Below are 16,500 nucleotides of genomic sequence, written 5' to 3' on the forward strand. Positions count from 1 at the left end.
CTGAAACCTGATGGCCAGGCCACCAGTTCTGGGTGGAGTCCACTACCTGGAGTGAGAACTTCCTTGGTGCCTTTCAGCCAATCAGACGGTGCTTTTTCCTGACCCAGCCAGACTCAGGGACTCCTTGGGACTACCTGCCTGCAGGTAGGAGCTACCCACTTCGGGTCTCCTCTCCTCTGAGAGCTGTTTGGTAACCCAATAAAGGTGTTCTCTGCCTTACTCACCTTCCAGTTGTCTGCGTAACCTCATTCTTCATGGATGCTGGACAAGAACTCAGGACCCGCCAAATGCGGGAGTGAAAGGAGCTGTAACACTTTCCTGGCCGGCTCACCGAGCTGCAGGTGGGAGCTAAAGGGGCGGTAACACGTTCCTGGGTAGCTCACTGAGGTGCAGGCAGTGACACGCTCCTGAACTGCCGGAGTGGAGAGTGGAGACCCTTCTGGAGGCCCAGACCTCGGGATTCTCCGAACCAGAGCAGTAACACACTAGTTCTCCTGCCCTCTGCCAGCGCCAGGCTGCCACCCAATGCAACAGGAAGCAGTGGCGCGGCCAGGCCAGCCCAGGAGCCGCAGGCCGGAGCAGGGTGGCGGGAGTGAAAGAGCAGTAACACAAATGGGCTGAAACACTACCCCCTGAAATACAGCGCCCCCAACTCGCAGTGCTGCTGCGGTTGATGAGAAATAGAGAAGAGCTACGGCCCTTCTGGGGGCCCAGATCTCGGGGCTCCCCAAGGCAGGACTGTGACATGCTGTAACACCCTCTTTGGGGCTCTGCAGTTCCTGGTGTTTCAGAGCTTTGGGGTGCCACTGCGTTCCCCTAATCCAGACGCTGGTGCCTACAGCAGAAGTCGCTTGGGGTAGGTCTGGTCCAGCCACAGCCTTGCATGGAGCCGTTGCCTGTGCCAGTGCCTGGAGCTGCCCACCTTGCCGCAGCAGCTTGTGTGCCTGGCTGTGTGCAGTGACTGGACCTCACACTTGCTTGGTCACACAGCCCCCACCACACCATGCCTGGCTCACCCTTGGCAGGCATGGGATCCAGGCTGGTAGCACTAGCCAAGTGCAACCTGCTGGGTGAGTGGGCAGAACGAGCCCAGCAGGCACAAGCAAAACTCCAGCAGAGGCACCACCAGCCACAGAGGTTTTGCGCTGACAAAGTGACATCCAAAGGATCCCGTGACATAACCTTGGTACAGTGTGGGAGAGGACTGCCCAGGTATAAATAGATGATAAGGAACATTGGGAGGTGTTTTGGTAGCTGACTGGCATTTCAGTTTTATTCCATCCAATATGTTTTTTCTTTTTTTTCTTTTTCCTTTTTTTTTTTAGACAGAGTCTTGCTCTGTTGCCCAGGCTGGAGTACAATGGCGTGATCTCGGCTCACCGCAACTTCCACCTCCCAAGTTCAAGTGATTCTCCTGCCTCAGCCTCCCAAGTAGCTGGGATTACAGATGCATGCCATCATGTCCAGCTGATCTTAGCATTTTTAGTAGAGACAGGGTTTCACCATGTTGTCCAGGCTGGTCTCAAACTTCTGACCTCAAGTGATCCATCCATCTCGGCCTCCCAAAGTGTTGGGATTTCAGGCGTGAGCCACTGCACCTGGCCATTTATTCTTCTTTCTTCCTTCTTTCTTTCTTCTTTCTTCCTCCTCTTCTTCTCCTTCTCCTCCTTCTTCTTCTTCTTCTCTTTCTCCTCCTTCTTCTTCTTCTTCTTCTTCTTTCCTCCTCCTTCTCCTTCTTCTTCCTTCCTTCCTTCCTCTTCCTCCTTTCTTCTTCTTCTTCTTCTTCTTCTTCTTCTTCTTCTTCTTCTTCTTCTTCTTCTTCTTCTTCATCGACTGAGTCTTGCTCTATCACCCAGGCTGGAGTGCAGTGGCATGATCTCAGCTCACTGCAACCTCCACCTCCTGGGTTCAAGTGATTGTCATGCCTCAGCCTCCCAACTAGCTGGGATTACAGGCATCCACCACCAAGCCTAGCTAATTTTTGTCTTTTTGGTAGAAACAGGTTTTCACCGTGTTGGCCAGGCTGGTCTCAAACTCCTGACCTCAAGTGATCCGCCCACCTTGGCCTCCCAAAGTGCTGAGATTACAGGCATGAGCCACCACACCTGGCCTATTTTATTATTTTTTTGAGATGGGGTCTCACTCTGTTACCTGGGCTACAGTGCAGTGGTGTGATCTCGGTTCACTGCAGCCTTGACCTCCCAGGCTCAAGCGATTTTCTTGCCTCAGCCTCATGAGTAGCTGGGACTACAGGCATGCACCACCACGCCTGGCTAATTTTTGTGTATTTTGTAGAGATGAAGTTTCTGCTACCATTGCCCAGGCTGGTCTCAAACTTGTGGGCTCAAGTGATCCTCCCAGTGAGTCTCCCAAAATGCTGGGACTACAGGCATTAGCTGCTGTGCCTGGTTCAACGTGTTTGTTTGTTTGTTTGTTTTTTGAGACAGGGTCTCGCTCAGTTGTCCAGGCTGGAGTCCAGGCATCTCAGATCACTGCAACCTCCACTTCCCAGGCTCAAGTTATCTTCCTGCCTCAGGCCTCCAAATAGCTGGGAATACAGGCATAAGCCATCATGCCCAGCTAATTTTTGTATTTTTTTGTAGAGACAAAGTTTTGCCATGTTGCCTAGGCTTGTCTCAAATTCCAGGTCAAGCGATCCACCCACCTCAGCCTCTCAAAATGCTAGGATTACAGGCTTGAGCCACTGCACCCAGCCATGTATTTTCTAATATCCCTTGGACTTCATCTTTGACTTATATTTTATTTCTAAGTATTGGGATTGTTTTTCCATTATCTTTGTTATTATTTCTATTTAATTCTGTTATGGTCATACAACGTAATTTAAATTCTTCTGAATTTGTTGAAGGTTGTTTTTATGGCCCAGAATATGATGAATCTCTCATTGAATGTTGTACGTGCAGTTGAAAAGATTGTTTATTCTGCTGTTGGTGGGTAAAGTGTCATGAAAATATAATTAGGAGAAATTAATGATAGTGTTAAGGTTTTCTATATCCTTGCTTTTTTTTTTTTGGTCTACTTATTTTATTGATTATTGAAAGAGAAGAGTTGAATTCTCTAGGTGCAATATAGATTTTTCTGTTTCTTATTTCAGGTCTACTGGTTTTTCCTTCATATATTTTTGAAGCTTTGTTGTTAGTATGTACACACTTATGACTGTTAAGTCTTCTTGGTGAATTGAACCTTTTATCATTAAATAATACCCCTTTTAATCCCTGGTAATAGTCCTTCTTAAACCTACTTTGTCTGATATTAATATTGTCACTCCAACTTGCTTTGATTCATGTTTGTATGGTGTATCTTATTCCATTCATTTGTTTTAAGGGTTCCAATTCCTCTATACATCCTTTTACTTTTAACCCATATATTTCTTTATATTTAAAGTGGGTCTTGTGGATAACATACTATTGCCTCTTACTTTGTTTCCAATCTGCTGATTTGTCTTTTAATTGGTTGTCTTTTTACTGTTATACTGGATTAAAATCTATCATCTTGTTATTTGTTTTCTATTCTTGCATCTGTGCTTTTTTTCTTTTTTTCTTCCTTGATTTGGATTATGTTTTGAAAAGGAAAACTCCCAATCTCATGGGTGCTGCAAGTAGACAAGATTTATTGCATCTAATTGAAATAGTTTATTATCCATAGCACAACAAACAATGTGAACATCAGCATAGTGGTATTGGTTCCCCTGGTCCTACATTCAACAGGTGATGCAGTCAGCCCAGATGCATGGTATTCACACAGTGGGTTTGCATTGTAGCTGAGGGACCTAGGCCCAGCACTTTTTGTTTTATTTTATTTTATTTTATTTTACTTTATTTTATTTATTTTATTTTATTTTATTTGAGGCAGGGTCTCACTGTGTTGCTCAGGCTGGTCTCGAATTCCTGGGCTCAAGTGATCCTCCTGCCTCAGCCTCTCAAAGTGCTGGGATTACAAGCATGAGCCACCACACCTAGCCCCAGGACATTTTTATAGCAAGCAGTAAGCAAGCCTGCCTTGGTCTGAGAAATGATCTCACCTCTCAAAACTCTAGCTGTACTAACAATCCTGAACAAGTACCCAGGTGATAAAGAGGTCAGGGCCTTGTGATCTTGACATACTCAGCAAGAAATGTTGGACACAAATGGCCCAGGGAGGAAGCGTCCCAACATTAGAAAAAATTATTATATGTACTTGTTTTATGTTCTACAGTCATTTTAAAAAATAAATTTTATTGTATATATTTAAGATATACAACATGATGTTATGGGACACATAGAGATAGTAAAGTGGTTACTATAGTGAAGCAAATAAACATATCCATCATCTCACATAGTTACCTGTTCCAGCATTTTTATGATTCCATTTTCTCTCTATTATTGGCTTGTGACTTACACCTCTCTAAAAAAATTTTTTTAGTGGTTGCTATTGAATTTACTATATCTTTAATTAATCAGTCTATCTTCAAATAAAGTCATACCACTTCTTATATATCATAAGGACCCTTTAACAGCATATTTCCCATTCCTCTGTCTCCTCATTTTAACTGTTGTTATTGTCATACATTTCACTTTTATATATGCTGTAAGGCCGCAATGCATTGCTTTAGTAAAGCAGTTACCTTTTAAAGTGAGTAAAAATGAGAAACAGTCTCTCTTATATTTACCTTTATTCTATCCATTTCCAGAGATCATCATTTCTTTATGTAGATCCAGGTTTCTCTCAGGTATCATATTTCTTCTGCTTACAGAACTTCCACTGCCATTTCTTATACTGCTGGTCCACTGGTAATGAATTTTCTCTGTTTTTGTTTTTGTTTTTTTTAATCTGAAAAAGTATATTTCCTTCATGTTTGAAAGATGTTTTTGCTAGGTATAGAATTCTGGATTGGCAGTTTTTTGTCTTTCAGCATTTTAAAGATATGACTCTATTATCTTCTGGTCATACAATTTCTGATGAGAAGTATTCTGTGTTTCTTATCTTTGTTCCTCTGTAGGGAGTGTGTCTTTTTCCTTTAGATGCCTTCAATATTTTCTCTTTATCTTCGGTTTTCAGCAGTTTGAATATGATACATTAGGTTGTGTTTGCATGTGCTTCTTTGTTGTGTTTGTATATTGGCATTTAATCTTTTCTGGATTCTGTGAGTTTCTTGGTTCTGTGGTTTGATATCTTTCATTATTTTTGGAAAATTATTAGCTATTATATCTACAAATAAATATTATATCTACATATATTTTTTGTCTCTGTTTCTTCTCCTTCTGGGATGTGAATCACTTATATGTTAGCGCTTGGATATTTGTTCTGATTTTTGTTTGTTTGTTTCACTCTTTTCTCTTTCTGCTTCAGTTTGAGTAGTCTCTATTGACCTATCTTCAAGTTCACTGCTTATTTCCTCAGCTATGTCGAGTTTACTGATTGATATGGTTTGGTTATGTCCCCACCCAAATCTCATCTTGAATTGTAGTTCCCATAATCCCCACGTGTCATGGGAGAGACCAGGTGGAGATAATTGAATCATGAGACTGGTCCCCTCATCCTATTCTCATGATAGTGAGTTAGTTCTCACAGAACTGATGGTTTTGTAAGGGGCTTCCCCCTTCCCTGGGCACTTCTCCTTGCTGCCGCCACATGAAGGACGCGTTTGCTTCCCCTTCCACCATGATTGTAAGTTTCCTGAGGCCTCTCCAGACCTGTGGAACAGTGAGTCAGTTAAACCTCTTTTCTTTGTAAACTACCGAGTCTCAGGTATGTCTTTATAGCAGTGTGAGAACAGACTAATACAGTAAATTGGTATGGCTAGAATGAGGTGCTGCTGTAAAAATACCCGAAAATGCGGAAGCAGCTTTGGAACTGGGTAACAGATAGAGGTTGGAACAGTGTGGAGGGCTCAAAAGAAATGTGGGAAAATGTAGGACTTCCTAAAGTCTTAGAGGGCTCAGAAGACAGGAGGATGTGATAAAGCTTGGAACTTCCTAGAGACTGTTGAATGGCTTTGACCAAAATGCTAATAGTGATATAGACAATGAAATCTAGGATGAGATGGTCTCAGATGGAAATGAGGAACTAGTTGGGAACTGGAGTAAAGTTCACTCTTGCTATGCAAAGAGACTGGTGGCATTTTGTCCCTGCCCTAGAGATCTGTGGAACTTTGAACTTGAGAGAGATGATTTAGGGTATCTGGCAGAAGAAATTTCTAAATGGCAAAGCATTCGAGAGGAAGCAGAGAATAAACGTTTGGAAAATTTGCAGCCCAGTGATGTGATAGAAAAGGAAAACCCATTTTTTCCGAGGAGAAATTCAAGCCCCTTACAGAAATTTGCCTAAGTAACAATGAGCCAAATGTTAATCACCAAGACAATGGGGGAAAATGTCTCCAGGGCATAACAGAGACCTACACAGCAGCCCTTCCCATCCTAGGCCCAGAGGCCTAGGAGGGAAAAGTGGTTTCCTGGGCCAGGTCCAGCACTCCCTTGCTGTATGCTGCCTCGGGACTTGGTGCCCTGCATCCCAGCCACTCCAGCCACGGCAAAACAGGGCCAAGGTACCGCTCAGGCTGTTGCTTCAGAGGGTACAAGCCCCAAGCTTTGGCAGCTTCCATGTGGTATTGGGCCAGCAAGTATGCAGAATGCAAGAATTGAGGTTTGGGAACCTCTGCCTAGATTTCAGAGGTTGTATGGAAATGAGTGGATGTCCAGGTAGAAGTCTGCTGCAGGGGCGGAGCCCTCACGGAGAACTTCTGCTAGGGCAGTGCGGAAGGGAAATGTGGGGTCAAATCTCACATAGAGTCCCCACTGGGGCATTGCCTAGTGGAGTTGTGAGAAGAGGGCCACTGTCCTCCAGACCCCAGAATGGTAGATCCACTGACAGCTTGCACCATGTGTCTGGAAAAATTGCAGACACTCAATGCCAGCCATGAAAGCAGCAGGGAGGAGGCCTCTACCCTGCAAAGCCACAGGGATGGAGCTGCCCAAGGCTGTGGGATCCCACCTCTCGCATCAGTGTGACCTGGATATGAGACCTGTAGTCAAAGGAGATTATTTTGGAGCTTTCAAGTTTAATGACTACCCTATTGGATTTCAGACTTGCATGGGGCCTGTAGCTCCTTTGTTTGGGCCAATTTACCCCATCCAATTTCTTCCATTTAGAATGAGGGTATTTACCCAATGCCTATAACCCCATTATATCTAGGAAGTAATTAACTTGCTTTTGATTTTACAGGCTCTTAGGTGGAAGGGACTTGCCTTGTCTCAGAAGAGACTTTGGACTTGGACTTTTGGGTTAATACTGAAATGAGTTAAGACTTTGAAGGACTGTTGGAAGCGCATAATTGTGTTTTGAATTGTGAGGACATAAGATTTGGGAGGGGCTGGGGCAAAATTAAATGGTTTGACTGTGTCCCCACCCAAATCTCATTTTGAATTGTGGTTCCCATAATCCCCACATGTCGTGGGAGGGACCTGGTGAAGACAGTTGTATCATGGGGGTGGTTTCCCCCATCCTGTTCTTGTGATAGTGAGTTACTTCTCATGAGATCTGATGGTTTTATAAGGGGCTTTCCCCTCGCTGGGCACTTCTTGCTGCCGCCATGTGAAGAAGGATGTGTTTGCTTCCCCTTCTGTCATGATTGTAAATTTCCTGAGGCCTCCCCAGCCCTGTGGAACTGTGAGTTAATTAAACCTCTCTCCTTTATAAATTACCCAGTCTCAGGTGTGTCCTTGTAGTAGCGTGAGAAAGGACTAGTATACTGATATGCCTGTCAACAACTTTCTTCAAATATGTTTTATATATATGTGTTTTTTTTCTTATTTCTAGCATTTCTCTATGTCTCTTTTTTTGTAGTCTTCATATTTCTGCAAAAATTCCCCTTTTGTTCTTTCATATTGTCTACATTTTCCACAAGAGCCTTTCATATTCACATATTACTTATAGTTGTCTTAAGTTCTGTGTCAGATAACTACAGCATCTGCATCTTGCACCTGGTCTTGCTTTCTCTCTCTCTCTCTTTCTCTTTCTCTCTTTAATATAGAAACAGGGCCTCACTATATTGCCCAGACTGGTCTTCAGACTCCTGGCCTCAAGCAGTCCATCTGCCTTGGCATCCCAAGGTGCTGGATTATAGGTATGAGCCACCACACTTGGCCTGCTTTGTCCTTGACAGTAGGGTTTTTTTGGTATTTTAAAATTTGTGTGTGTGTGTGTGTTGTAATTTTTTTTTTTTTTTTTTTTTTTTGAGATAAGAGTTTCACTTTTTTCAACTAGACTGGAGTGCAATAGCATGATCTCAGCTCATTGCCGAGCAAAACGTCCTTCTTTACATGGCAGCAGCAAGGAGAAGTGCCCAGCAGAGGGGGAAGCCCCCTATAAAACCATCAGATCTCATGAGAAGTAACCCACTGTCACAGTCAAACTGCAACCTCTGCTTCCCAGGTTCTAGCAATTCTCCTGCCTCAGCCTCCCGGATAGCTGGGATTACAGGCACCTGCCACCACACCCAGCTAATTTTTTGTATTTTCAGTAGAGATGGGGTTTCACCATGTTAGCCAGGCTGGTCTCAAACTCCTGACCTCAGGTGATCCATCTGCCTTGGCCTCCCAAAGTGTTGAGACTACAGGCGTAAGCCACTGCGCCCGGCCTGTGTTGTAATTTTTTATTGAGTTTTGGATGCAGTGTTTAGAATAATAAGGACTGAGTTCATTATTATTTATGCCTGGAAATTGTCATATCTCTTCTTCTCTTAGGCCATTAGTGTGGGGGATTTTTTTTTTCAGAAGTTGAATTAGGTTTGAGTTTTGTTGTTTCTATGATTACTTCAGTGTCTGTATCTCCTACAAATTCTGTACAGTCATGCTAGCTACACTGGGTCTTTAGTAATTCCATAAACATTTTGACCTGGCATGTTGTCTTACACCCATAATCCCAACACTTTGAGAGGCTGGGACAGGAGGATCACTTGAGGCTAGGAGTTTGAGACTAGCCTGGACAACATAGCAAGACCCCATCTCTACCAAATAATAATAATAATAATAATAATAATAAAATTAGCCATGTGTGGTGATGTGCATTTGCAGTCCTAGATACTTGGGAGACTGAACTGGGAGGATACCTTGAGCTCAGGAGTTTAAGGTTATAGTGAGTCATGACTGCACTACTGTGCTTCAGCCTGTGGACAGTGTCAGACTTTGTCTCTGAAAAATAAAAACATAAACAGTAGCTGAACTGTTCTTACCTACTTGCAAGGAGAGCTTGTCTTTCTCTTGCTACACAACTGAGCGAGTGCCTGCATCCCATCTCTTCTTGGAGGCTCCTGTCCTTCTTTAGAATGCAGGTTAATTGGTTGCTCTGCAACCTTAGGTCTCTGATAAGTTTGACAAAAGCTGTGGTTCTGTAAATTACCCAACAATTTTTAAAAACTGTTACTAGTTTGATAATGATGCTCTTCCCAGCTTTCTGTCCTAGGTGGAAGCCGGAGTCTCAAGCCATATACCTTTTCACAGTGCTATTCAAACTTTCGGCCACCCACTCCTAGTCTGCTGCTTGGGTCTTTCTTTTGGGTGACACCCTTCCAGCTTAGCCCCCTGAAATATTTTCAGGTTAGATGTTTTCCCCCTCTCTATTCCTTCTTTATGGCAAATATCTGGCAAAGAGAAGGGACAGAGGTTCCTGGTCTTTCTTCATCTTGGGCTCAAAATAATCCATGGATTCATGTTCTCAAGGATACATCTTGGCCGGGCGCAGTGGCTCATGCCTATAATCCCAGCATTTGGGAGGCTGAGGCGGGCAGATCACTAGAGGCCAGGAGTTCAAGACCAGCCTGGCAACAGGGCAAAAACCCGTCTCTACTAAAAATACAAAAGTTAGCCAGGCATGGTGGTTTGCACTTGTATTTCCAGCTACTCAGGAGGCTGAGGTGGGAGAATTACTTAAACCCAGGAGGCAGAGGTTGCAGTGAGCCAAGATCGTGCCACTCCACTCCAACCTGGGCGACTGAGTGAGACTCTTTAAAAAAAAAAAAAAAAAGATACATCTCTGAAAATGGGGACATGACTTTGGGAGTGAGCTAAGTTCTCATCCACTGTACTCCTGACTTGGCCCTCATTTTCTGTGCTAGAAAATTGGATGAAGTATCTACTCTATCCATTAATGAGAAATAAGAATCAAACCAACCCACTGAAATATTTCTTAGAAGATTAAAACTACAACAGGATAAAAGGGGATCAGACTGGGAGTAGTGGTTACAAGCACAGTCTCTGGAGGCAGTCTACCTGGGCTTAAATTCCAGGTCCATCACTTACTAGCTGTAGGGCCTGGGACAAGTTCCTTCACCTCTCTGTATCTCAATTTCTGTATCTGTAAAGTGGAAACAACAAGAGGATTAAAAGGGTTAATTTTTGTAAAGCACTTATAATAGTGACTGGCACATAATAAGCTCTGTGGAAGTGTTAACAATTAGGGCTTACTTCCTATAATTTCAGAAATTTGTGGAAGAGAGCAGTTCCCTCCCTTTCTCAGAGCCCATTACAATCAAAACAGCTAATGATTACTGAGCATTTCCAAAGTGCCCAAGTCCTGTAACTAAGCATTTTATATAAATTATCTCATAAGAGGGAGCGATTAATTATTCCTATTTAATAGGTAAAAGATCAAGGATCAGATAAGTGTTTACCCAGCTGACTAGAGGCATCAATAGTTTTACAACCCAAGAGGGTCTGACTACATTGCCTGTGCTCTTAACCATTGCATTTGTTGCTTCCCACAAACTAGTTTCCATGCTTATAAACTAGTGGGAAAGTTGCATGCTGTAGTTATCTCACAGGGTTGTTTTGAGATCCCAATAATGTTAAAAGGCAGTGCTTTAGATATTTGTACAGAGTGCTGGTCACCTGACAGGGAAACCTGAATGTGTCAATATTTGTTCACACTTCCCTCCCTCTGCACATGCCCTTCTCCCTCTTTTCTGCTTGTTGAACTCATGTCTTCAAGATTCAGCTCAGATATCAGCGTCCAGATTTTATTCTAACAATGGAGGAGTTTAGGCAACACCGTGTGGCGGGGGAGTGGGGGGGCACACCAGACTTGTGTTCTGAAATGACAGCTGAATTGCAATGCAGGGAATGGAGTGTAGCCGGGCCAGAATGAGTACAAGAAAACCAGATAGAAGGCTACTGCATTAGGAGCCCAGGCGGGAGGTGGTGGGGCAAACGGAAGGAATGGTGGACTGGAAAGATATTTAGGAAAGAATCGACAGGAAATGGAGGTGTATTTTAATATGGGCAGCGAGGGAGAGGGAGGTGGCAATGATGGCTCCTAGTTCCTGGCTTGCTCGTGGACGTTTGTCGAATGAATGATCCAGTGACCCCAAAGTAGAAGTATCTCAGAGAGATCTCCCCACTCCCCTCCCCGCACCCGTCACCACGCTGCTTTCGGAGCTCTGACCGTAAGGGGGTGGATGGAAGGGAGGAGAAAAGGAATGGCCAGGGAGTCTTGGTCCAGGAGCTGCTAGACTGGACACTTCTAGCACTGGTCTGAGCCAGGAGACGCTGCGAAAAGAGGGCAAACGTTTCTCCTCTCGCGGTTGCCGCCTGGCCCCTCCAACCCGCCTGGCCCCTCCAACCCGCCTGGCCAGCAGTGCAGCGCCCCTCTTAGCACCGTGGAGGTGCTGGCTCCTTGCCGGCGTCGGGGGGCGCGGCACAACGGCCCACCCCCCCAGCCCTGACCCGCCCGGCCGGCCCGGCGCCCACCCCGCCCTGTGTACTGGTAGGTTGGGCGGCGGCTCTGTCTAGTCCCAGAGCCAGGAATCAGGGGCAGCCGGGCGAGTCCCAGGGCAGGGGTCCTCCGCCGCCTTGCACCTGCCCTGCTGGGCGGCACCGGGTCAGTGCCCTGACACCTCCTGCGGGTCCCCACTCTCTTTCCCATCGTGCGTCCTCTGGAGAAGTGCGCGCGTGTAAGTGTGGCAAGTGTGGCCAAGGGTACCGGAGGCAGGATTAGGGCGCGTAGTCGTTGCGTGGGCGCTGCCCAGAAGGCGCAGAGCATGAAGTGTGCGTGGGCACAGCCGGCGCGGGTGCCCGCCGCGGGTCTGCGCGGGGCGGGGGCGCAGCAAGTGCATCTGAGCGAGCGGAGACCAGCGCACCGGCGTCGGCGGCGAGGGTGGTGCAGAGAAGCCCGGCTGGGCGGAGGGCGGAAGGATGCGTGCGGGTAACTTTTTGACTGCCTTGGAAGTACCAGTAGTCGCGCTCGCAGGGGCTGCCTCCGGCCGCGGGGCGAGCTGCGAGCGAGTGCGCCCGCCGCCGCCCCTCCCCCACTTCCGCCTCCCGCCTCTTCCTCGTTCCCGGCTCCCAGGGCCCGTCGGTCCCCCGGGAGCCCTGGAGGCGCAGCCCCACCCCGGCCGGCGCGGCTCGCTCCCACGCCCCCGCCGCCGCCTCGCTGGAGCGGACGGACTGAGTCAGCGGGGGCGCCAGCGCTGCAGGTAGGGGCTCCAGCGGCGGTGGGCGCAGGTGCCGCGGGGGACCGCGGAGGGGACCGGAGCACGAGGGGAACGGCCTAGGGGGAGCGCCCTCCCCCCGTCCTCCGCCGACGCCGCGTGTCCCTTTTTAGGGAATTTTTTCCCTCTTGCTGGCTCCAGTGCGGGTGGGGCTGAGACCGAGAGGGAGTTCTCCATTTCGCTGGCTCCTGCTCTGCCCCTGGCAGCCTCCTGCCCCCAAATCTCTTCACCCCCTCTCCAGTACGTATAGGTCGCGTAAACAACTCCCTTTCTCCAGCTCTGGGCTCCGCGACCCCCCGGGGGCAGCTCCTTCAGTCTCGTGAGATCGGTGGGGTTAGGGGGAGGGGAAAAAAGAGGGGGTGTCCCGGAGCCCCTTGGCCCGCGTCAGCTCCCCCACCTCGACCTCTCCCTCCCTCTCCCAGCCGCTGGAGCACGAGCTCCAGGGGCCCTGGGTATTTTTAGCGTTGTGACCTGGGCGGCAGCTCTAAGAGCCTTTCCCAGGAATCGGCGTCAGCGCCTCGCTCCTCCGCCGCCAGCCCGCGGCCGCACGGTGTCCCCACACTTCCGTGGCCTTGCCTTGCCCACTCGGGGTTGGGTCCCTCTTCACCTCCGCGGCGCCCGTGGAGCTGGCCAGGGTCTGGGATACGCTGGGTGCAGATGAGATGGGGAAGGCAGTCTGCGGAGGATGACGTCTGATCCTCAAGCTAGAAATTCCCCTGCCTCTGGTGATGGGCTCAGAGCAGAACGCCGGGAAGGAGATGAGTGAATGCACCGGCCTGGGCTGGCCCATAGCCCCAGTGCTCTGGCCGGCTCTCGGCTTCTCAGCCCTAGGGGTCAGGAGGCCTGCTCTGAACTAGACCCAGAACCCACCTTTCCAATTGCTCCTCACTGACTAATGGGGAGATAAGTCAGTGAGATGTGTCCGAGGAGGGGGACGGATAAAGAGCTGTTGGAGTTCAAAGAAAAGATGGTCGTCTCCTAAATATATTGCTCACCTTCACAAGCAGGGTCTTATATTTGAGGCAGGTAGGTCGATTATGCCATTTTCATATGGGGAGACTAAGACCAGAAAGGTGATTTCCTTAGGGGCAGAGCCTAGTCTGGAAGTCAGGTCTGTGTCTTCAGAGCAAGGGTTTGGGGTGGATGGCACACGCGTGTGTACGTGTGTTTGTGTGTGGAAAGGGAGGGGCGTGGGAGGGGTTGCTTCAGCCTTTGTCTGGGTTTTGAAGGATGGAAAGGGGTGAGCTGCAGCACTGGAGGAAGGGAACCCTCCATCCTAAAATCGCTGTCTCTATCCTATCCTGTCCCTGGCCTTCTGAGGCAAGCAGGGCCTATTAAGGGGAAAAAGTACCTCCTGGATTTGTGCTGAACCAATCCCTCCAACCCTTCTCAGGAGGACATGATACGGAGAGTTGGGCATTGGCCGTGTTCCCTGAATACAGAGTATCTCTCTTGCAGTGCCTGGAACTGGCATCCCCTTTGTGGAGCTAGGGCAAGCCCCGCCTCTGCATGAGACTTGGTCTGTGGGACACACTTGGTTTCAGGGAAGGGGAAAGAGGTCGCCAAGGGCAGAGGTGTCCAGGCTGGAGCCAGGGGCCCCACTGCTGGGACGCTGGTGCAGTGGGGCTCCCCAAGCCCAGGTCCCCCTTGTCTTGTCTTTCGACTTTGCAGCTGTACTTGTTTTGCTCCTCTACCCCTAGGAGCTGACATGGACCCAAATCCTCGGGCCGCCCTGGAGCGCCAGCAGCTCCGCCTTCGGGAGCGGCAGAAATTCTTCGAGGACATTTTACAGCCAGAGACAGAGTTTGTCTTTCCTCTGTCCCACCTGCATCTCGAGTCACAGAGACGTAAGTCCCAAGTCCTGAGAAGAGGGACTGGGGTAGGGTACGGAGGATGTCCTGTGGGTCCTGAATCTTGTGGGACTCTCTCCCCTCTAGTTTTCTTGGCCCTCTATGCTTCTAACTTGGGACCTGACATGTAACTATCACTGTCCTGGTGTGCAGCTTGGGTCCTCCTGACTTGCCCACTTCTTGATCCACAGCCCCCATAGGTAGTATCTCATCCATGGAAGTGAATGTGGACACACTGGAGCAAGTAGAACTTATTGACCTTGGGGATCCGGATGGAGCAGATGTGTTCTTGCCTTGTGAAGATCCTCCACCAACCCCCCAGTCGTCTGGTATGCCCCTCTGCTTTGGGGACTTCAGTGCTAGTCAGCCAGAGCCGAATGTCAGGCTCTGAAATGAGGCTGCAAGGCTGGGCTGGGGAAGTATACAAGTAAGGGCTGGAAGTGGCTGTTTCCACCAATGAGACAGCTGCCTGTTCTGATTTTAGGGAAGTTGACCCTGAGGGGGAACTGGGTTACACATCTCCAATCCAAAATTCTGGGAACTGTCTATCTCTTCTTTAATTTTACATTTGTTAAGTTAATATAATTAGTCACTATAATTAAAATAATGTAAAAATGTAATTAAGTAGGTTCCAATACTGTACTAAAGTACTTTACATATATTATCTCAGTCCTTACAATGTCCTGTCAGGGTAGGTGATATAATCCCTATTTTATAAGCAGGAAATTAGGCTCAGAGAAGTACATTGTAGCCAGAAGGTAGATAAACTGGAATTCATGTCTGTCCTCCTCCAAAGCCCATATGCTTAACTTGTAAGACAGATATTCTTTTAATTAAAACTGCTACTATTTATTGATGGCTTACTATGCCAGACATTTTATAAGCATTCTTAGATTTTATTCCCAAAACCCTTTGGGGATGTAGGTCTCCCTTTTATTTTGCAGAAGAGGAGCAGAGTCCTGGAAAGGGAAAGTGACTTGCTCAAAGCCACTCAGCAGCAATAAGTGATGTAGGTGGAACTTGGACTCTTGCCATTGATTGACCTGACTCTAGAACCCAGACATGGTGTAATGAAGTAGAAGGAGCTGGCAGTTAAGAGATGGTGATCTTAATCCTGGCTCTTTGCTGGACTGGCAAAGTCACTTTGGAAAAGTCTCTGCCCCCCTGTGGGCTTTAGTTACTCCTGGCCAGATAATCTTTAAGAGTTCTCTGAAGGCCTGTTTGTGGCCTGACCAGCTTTTCTGTCTGGGCAGGGGTGGACAACCATTTGGAGGAGCTGAGCCTGCCGGTGCCTACATCAGACAGGACCACATCTAGGACCTCCTCCTCCTCCTCCGACTCCTCCACCAACCTGCATAGCCCAAATCCAAGTGATGATGGAGCAGACACGCCCTTGGCACAGTCGGATGAAGAGGAGGAAAGGGGTGATGGAGGGGCAGAGCCTGGAGCCTGCAGCTAGCAGTGGGCCCCCTGCCTACAGACTGACCACGCTGGCTATTCTCCACATGAGACCGTAGGCCCAGCCGGAGCCTTTCGGGAGAAGACCAGACTCTTTACTTGCAGTAGGCACCAGAGGTGGGAAGGATGGTGGGATTGTGTACCTTTCTAAGAATTAACCCTCTCCTGCTTTACTGCTAATATTTTCCTGCTGCAACCCTCCCACCAGTTTTTGGCTTACTCCTGAGATAAGATTTGCAAATGAGGAGAGAGAAGATGAGGTTGGACAAGATGCCACTGCTTTTCTTAGCACTCTTCCCTCCCCCAAACCATTCTGTAGTCTTCTAATAGAGTCTCTCAAACAAGTGTCTCTAGATGGATGTGAACTCCTTAATTCATCAAATGAGGTGGTACTCAAGCCATGCTGCCTCCTTATATCCTTTTTGGAACAGAGCACGGTATAAATAATAAACTAATAATAATATGCCAACCATTCCACTTCATTTTTCACATTGCAAAGATATCAAACCCACTATATGTCTTTAGCTCTCTAACCGATCCCATATTCCTATCACTCATTCATTCTATTTATTCAAGAAATATTTATTGAACACCCACGCTAGGCATCTGGCATACAGTTTTGAGCAAGACAGGCTGTACTGTATACCTTCTATATACTGTATACTGTATACCTTCTATATACTGTATACTACTATATACTGTATACCTTCATAG

The 16,500-nt window shown here is 47.4% G+C and overlaps 2 protein-coding genes across 6 annotated transcripts; one reads left to right on the forward strand and one right to left on the reverse strand.

The window, feature by feature from the left end:
- Window positions 1-5,127: 5,127 nt before the first annotated feature.
- On the reverse strand, window positions 5,128-12,655 carry LOC144331512 (uncharacterized). The gene is made up of 6 exons (XM_077949067.1): window positions 12,518-12,655; window positions 11,971-12,420; window positions 11,434-11,537; window positions 10,293-10,347; window positions 9,227-9,382; window positions 5,128-5,690 (listed from the first exon to the last, which is right to left on the reverse strand). The coding sequence occupies exons 1-4, from the start codon at window positions 12,653-12,655 to the stop codon at window positions 10,335-10,337; spliced, it is 705 nt and encodes a 234-aa protein (XP_077805193.1). The 3' UTR covers window positions 5,128-5,690; window positions 9,227-9,382; window positions 10,293-10,334.
- On the forward strand, window positions 11,785-16,255 carry DBNDD2 (dysbindin domain containing 2). Of its 5 annotated transcripts, XM_015148945.3 has the most exons (5): window positions 12,342-12,463; window positions 12,592-12,718; window positions 14,179-14,325; window positions 14,520-14,657; window positions 15,582-16,255. In XM_015148945.3, the coding sequence occupies exons 3-5, from the start codon at window positions 14,187-14,189 to the stop codon at window positions 15,785-15,787; spliced, it is 483 nt and encodes a 160-aa protein (XP_015004431.1). In that variant the 5' UTR covers window positions 12,342-12,463; window positions 12,592-12,718; window positions 14,179-14,186; the 3' UTR covers window positions 15,788-16,255. The 5 variants fall into 5 exon arrangements, with proteins under 5 accessions (XP_015004430.1, XP_028684280.1, XP_015004428.1 ...); XM_015148944.3 differs by lacking the exons at window positions 12,342-12,463; window positions 12,592-12,718 and adding an exon at window positions 11,785-11,941; XM_028828447.2 differs by lacking the exons at window positions 12,342-12,463; window positions 12,592-12,718 and adding an exon at window positions 11,785-11,868.
- The last annotated feature ends 245 nt before the right edge of the window (window positions 16,256-16,500 follow it).

This window comes from Macaca mulatta, chromosome 10 (assembly GCF_049350105.2).
Source record: "Macaca mulatta isolate MMU2019108-1 chromosome 10, T2T-MMU8v2.0, whole genome shotgun sequence".
NCBI lineage: Eukaryota > Metazoa > Chordata > Mammalia > Primates > Cercopithecidae > Macaca > Macaca mulatta.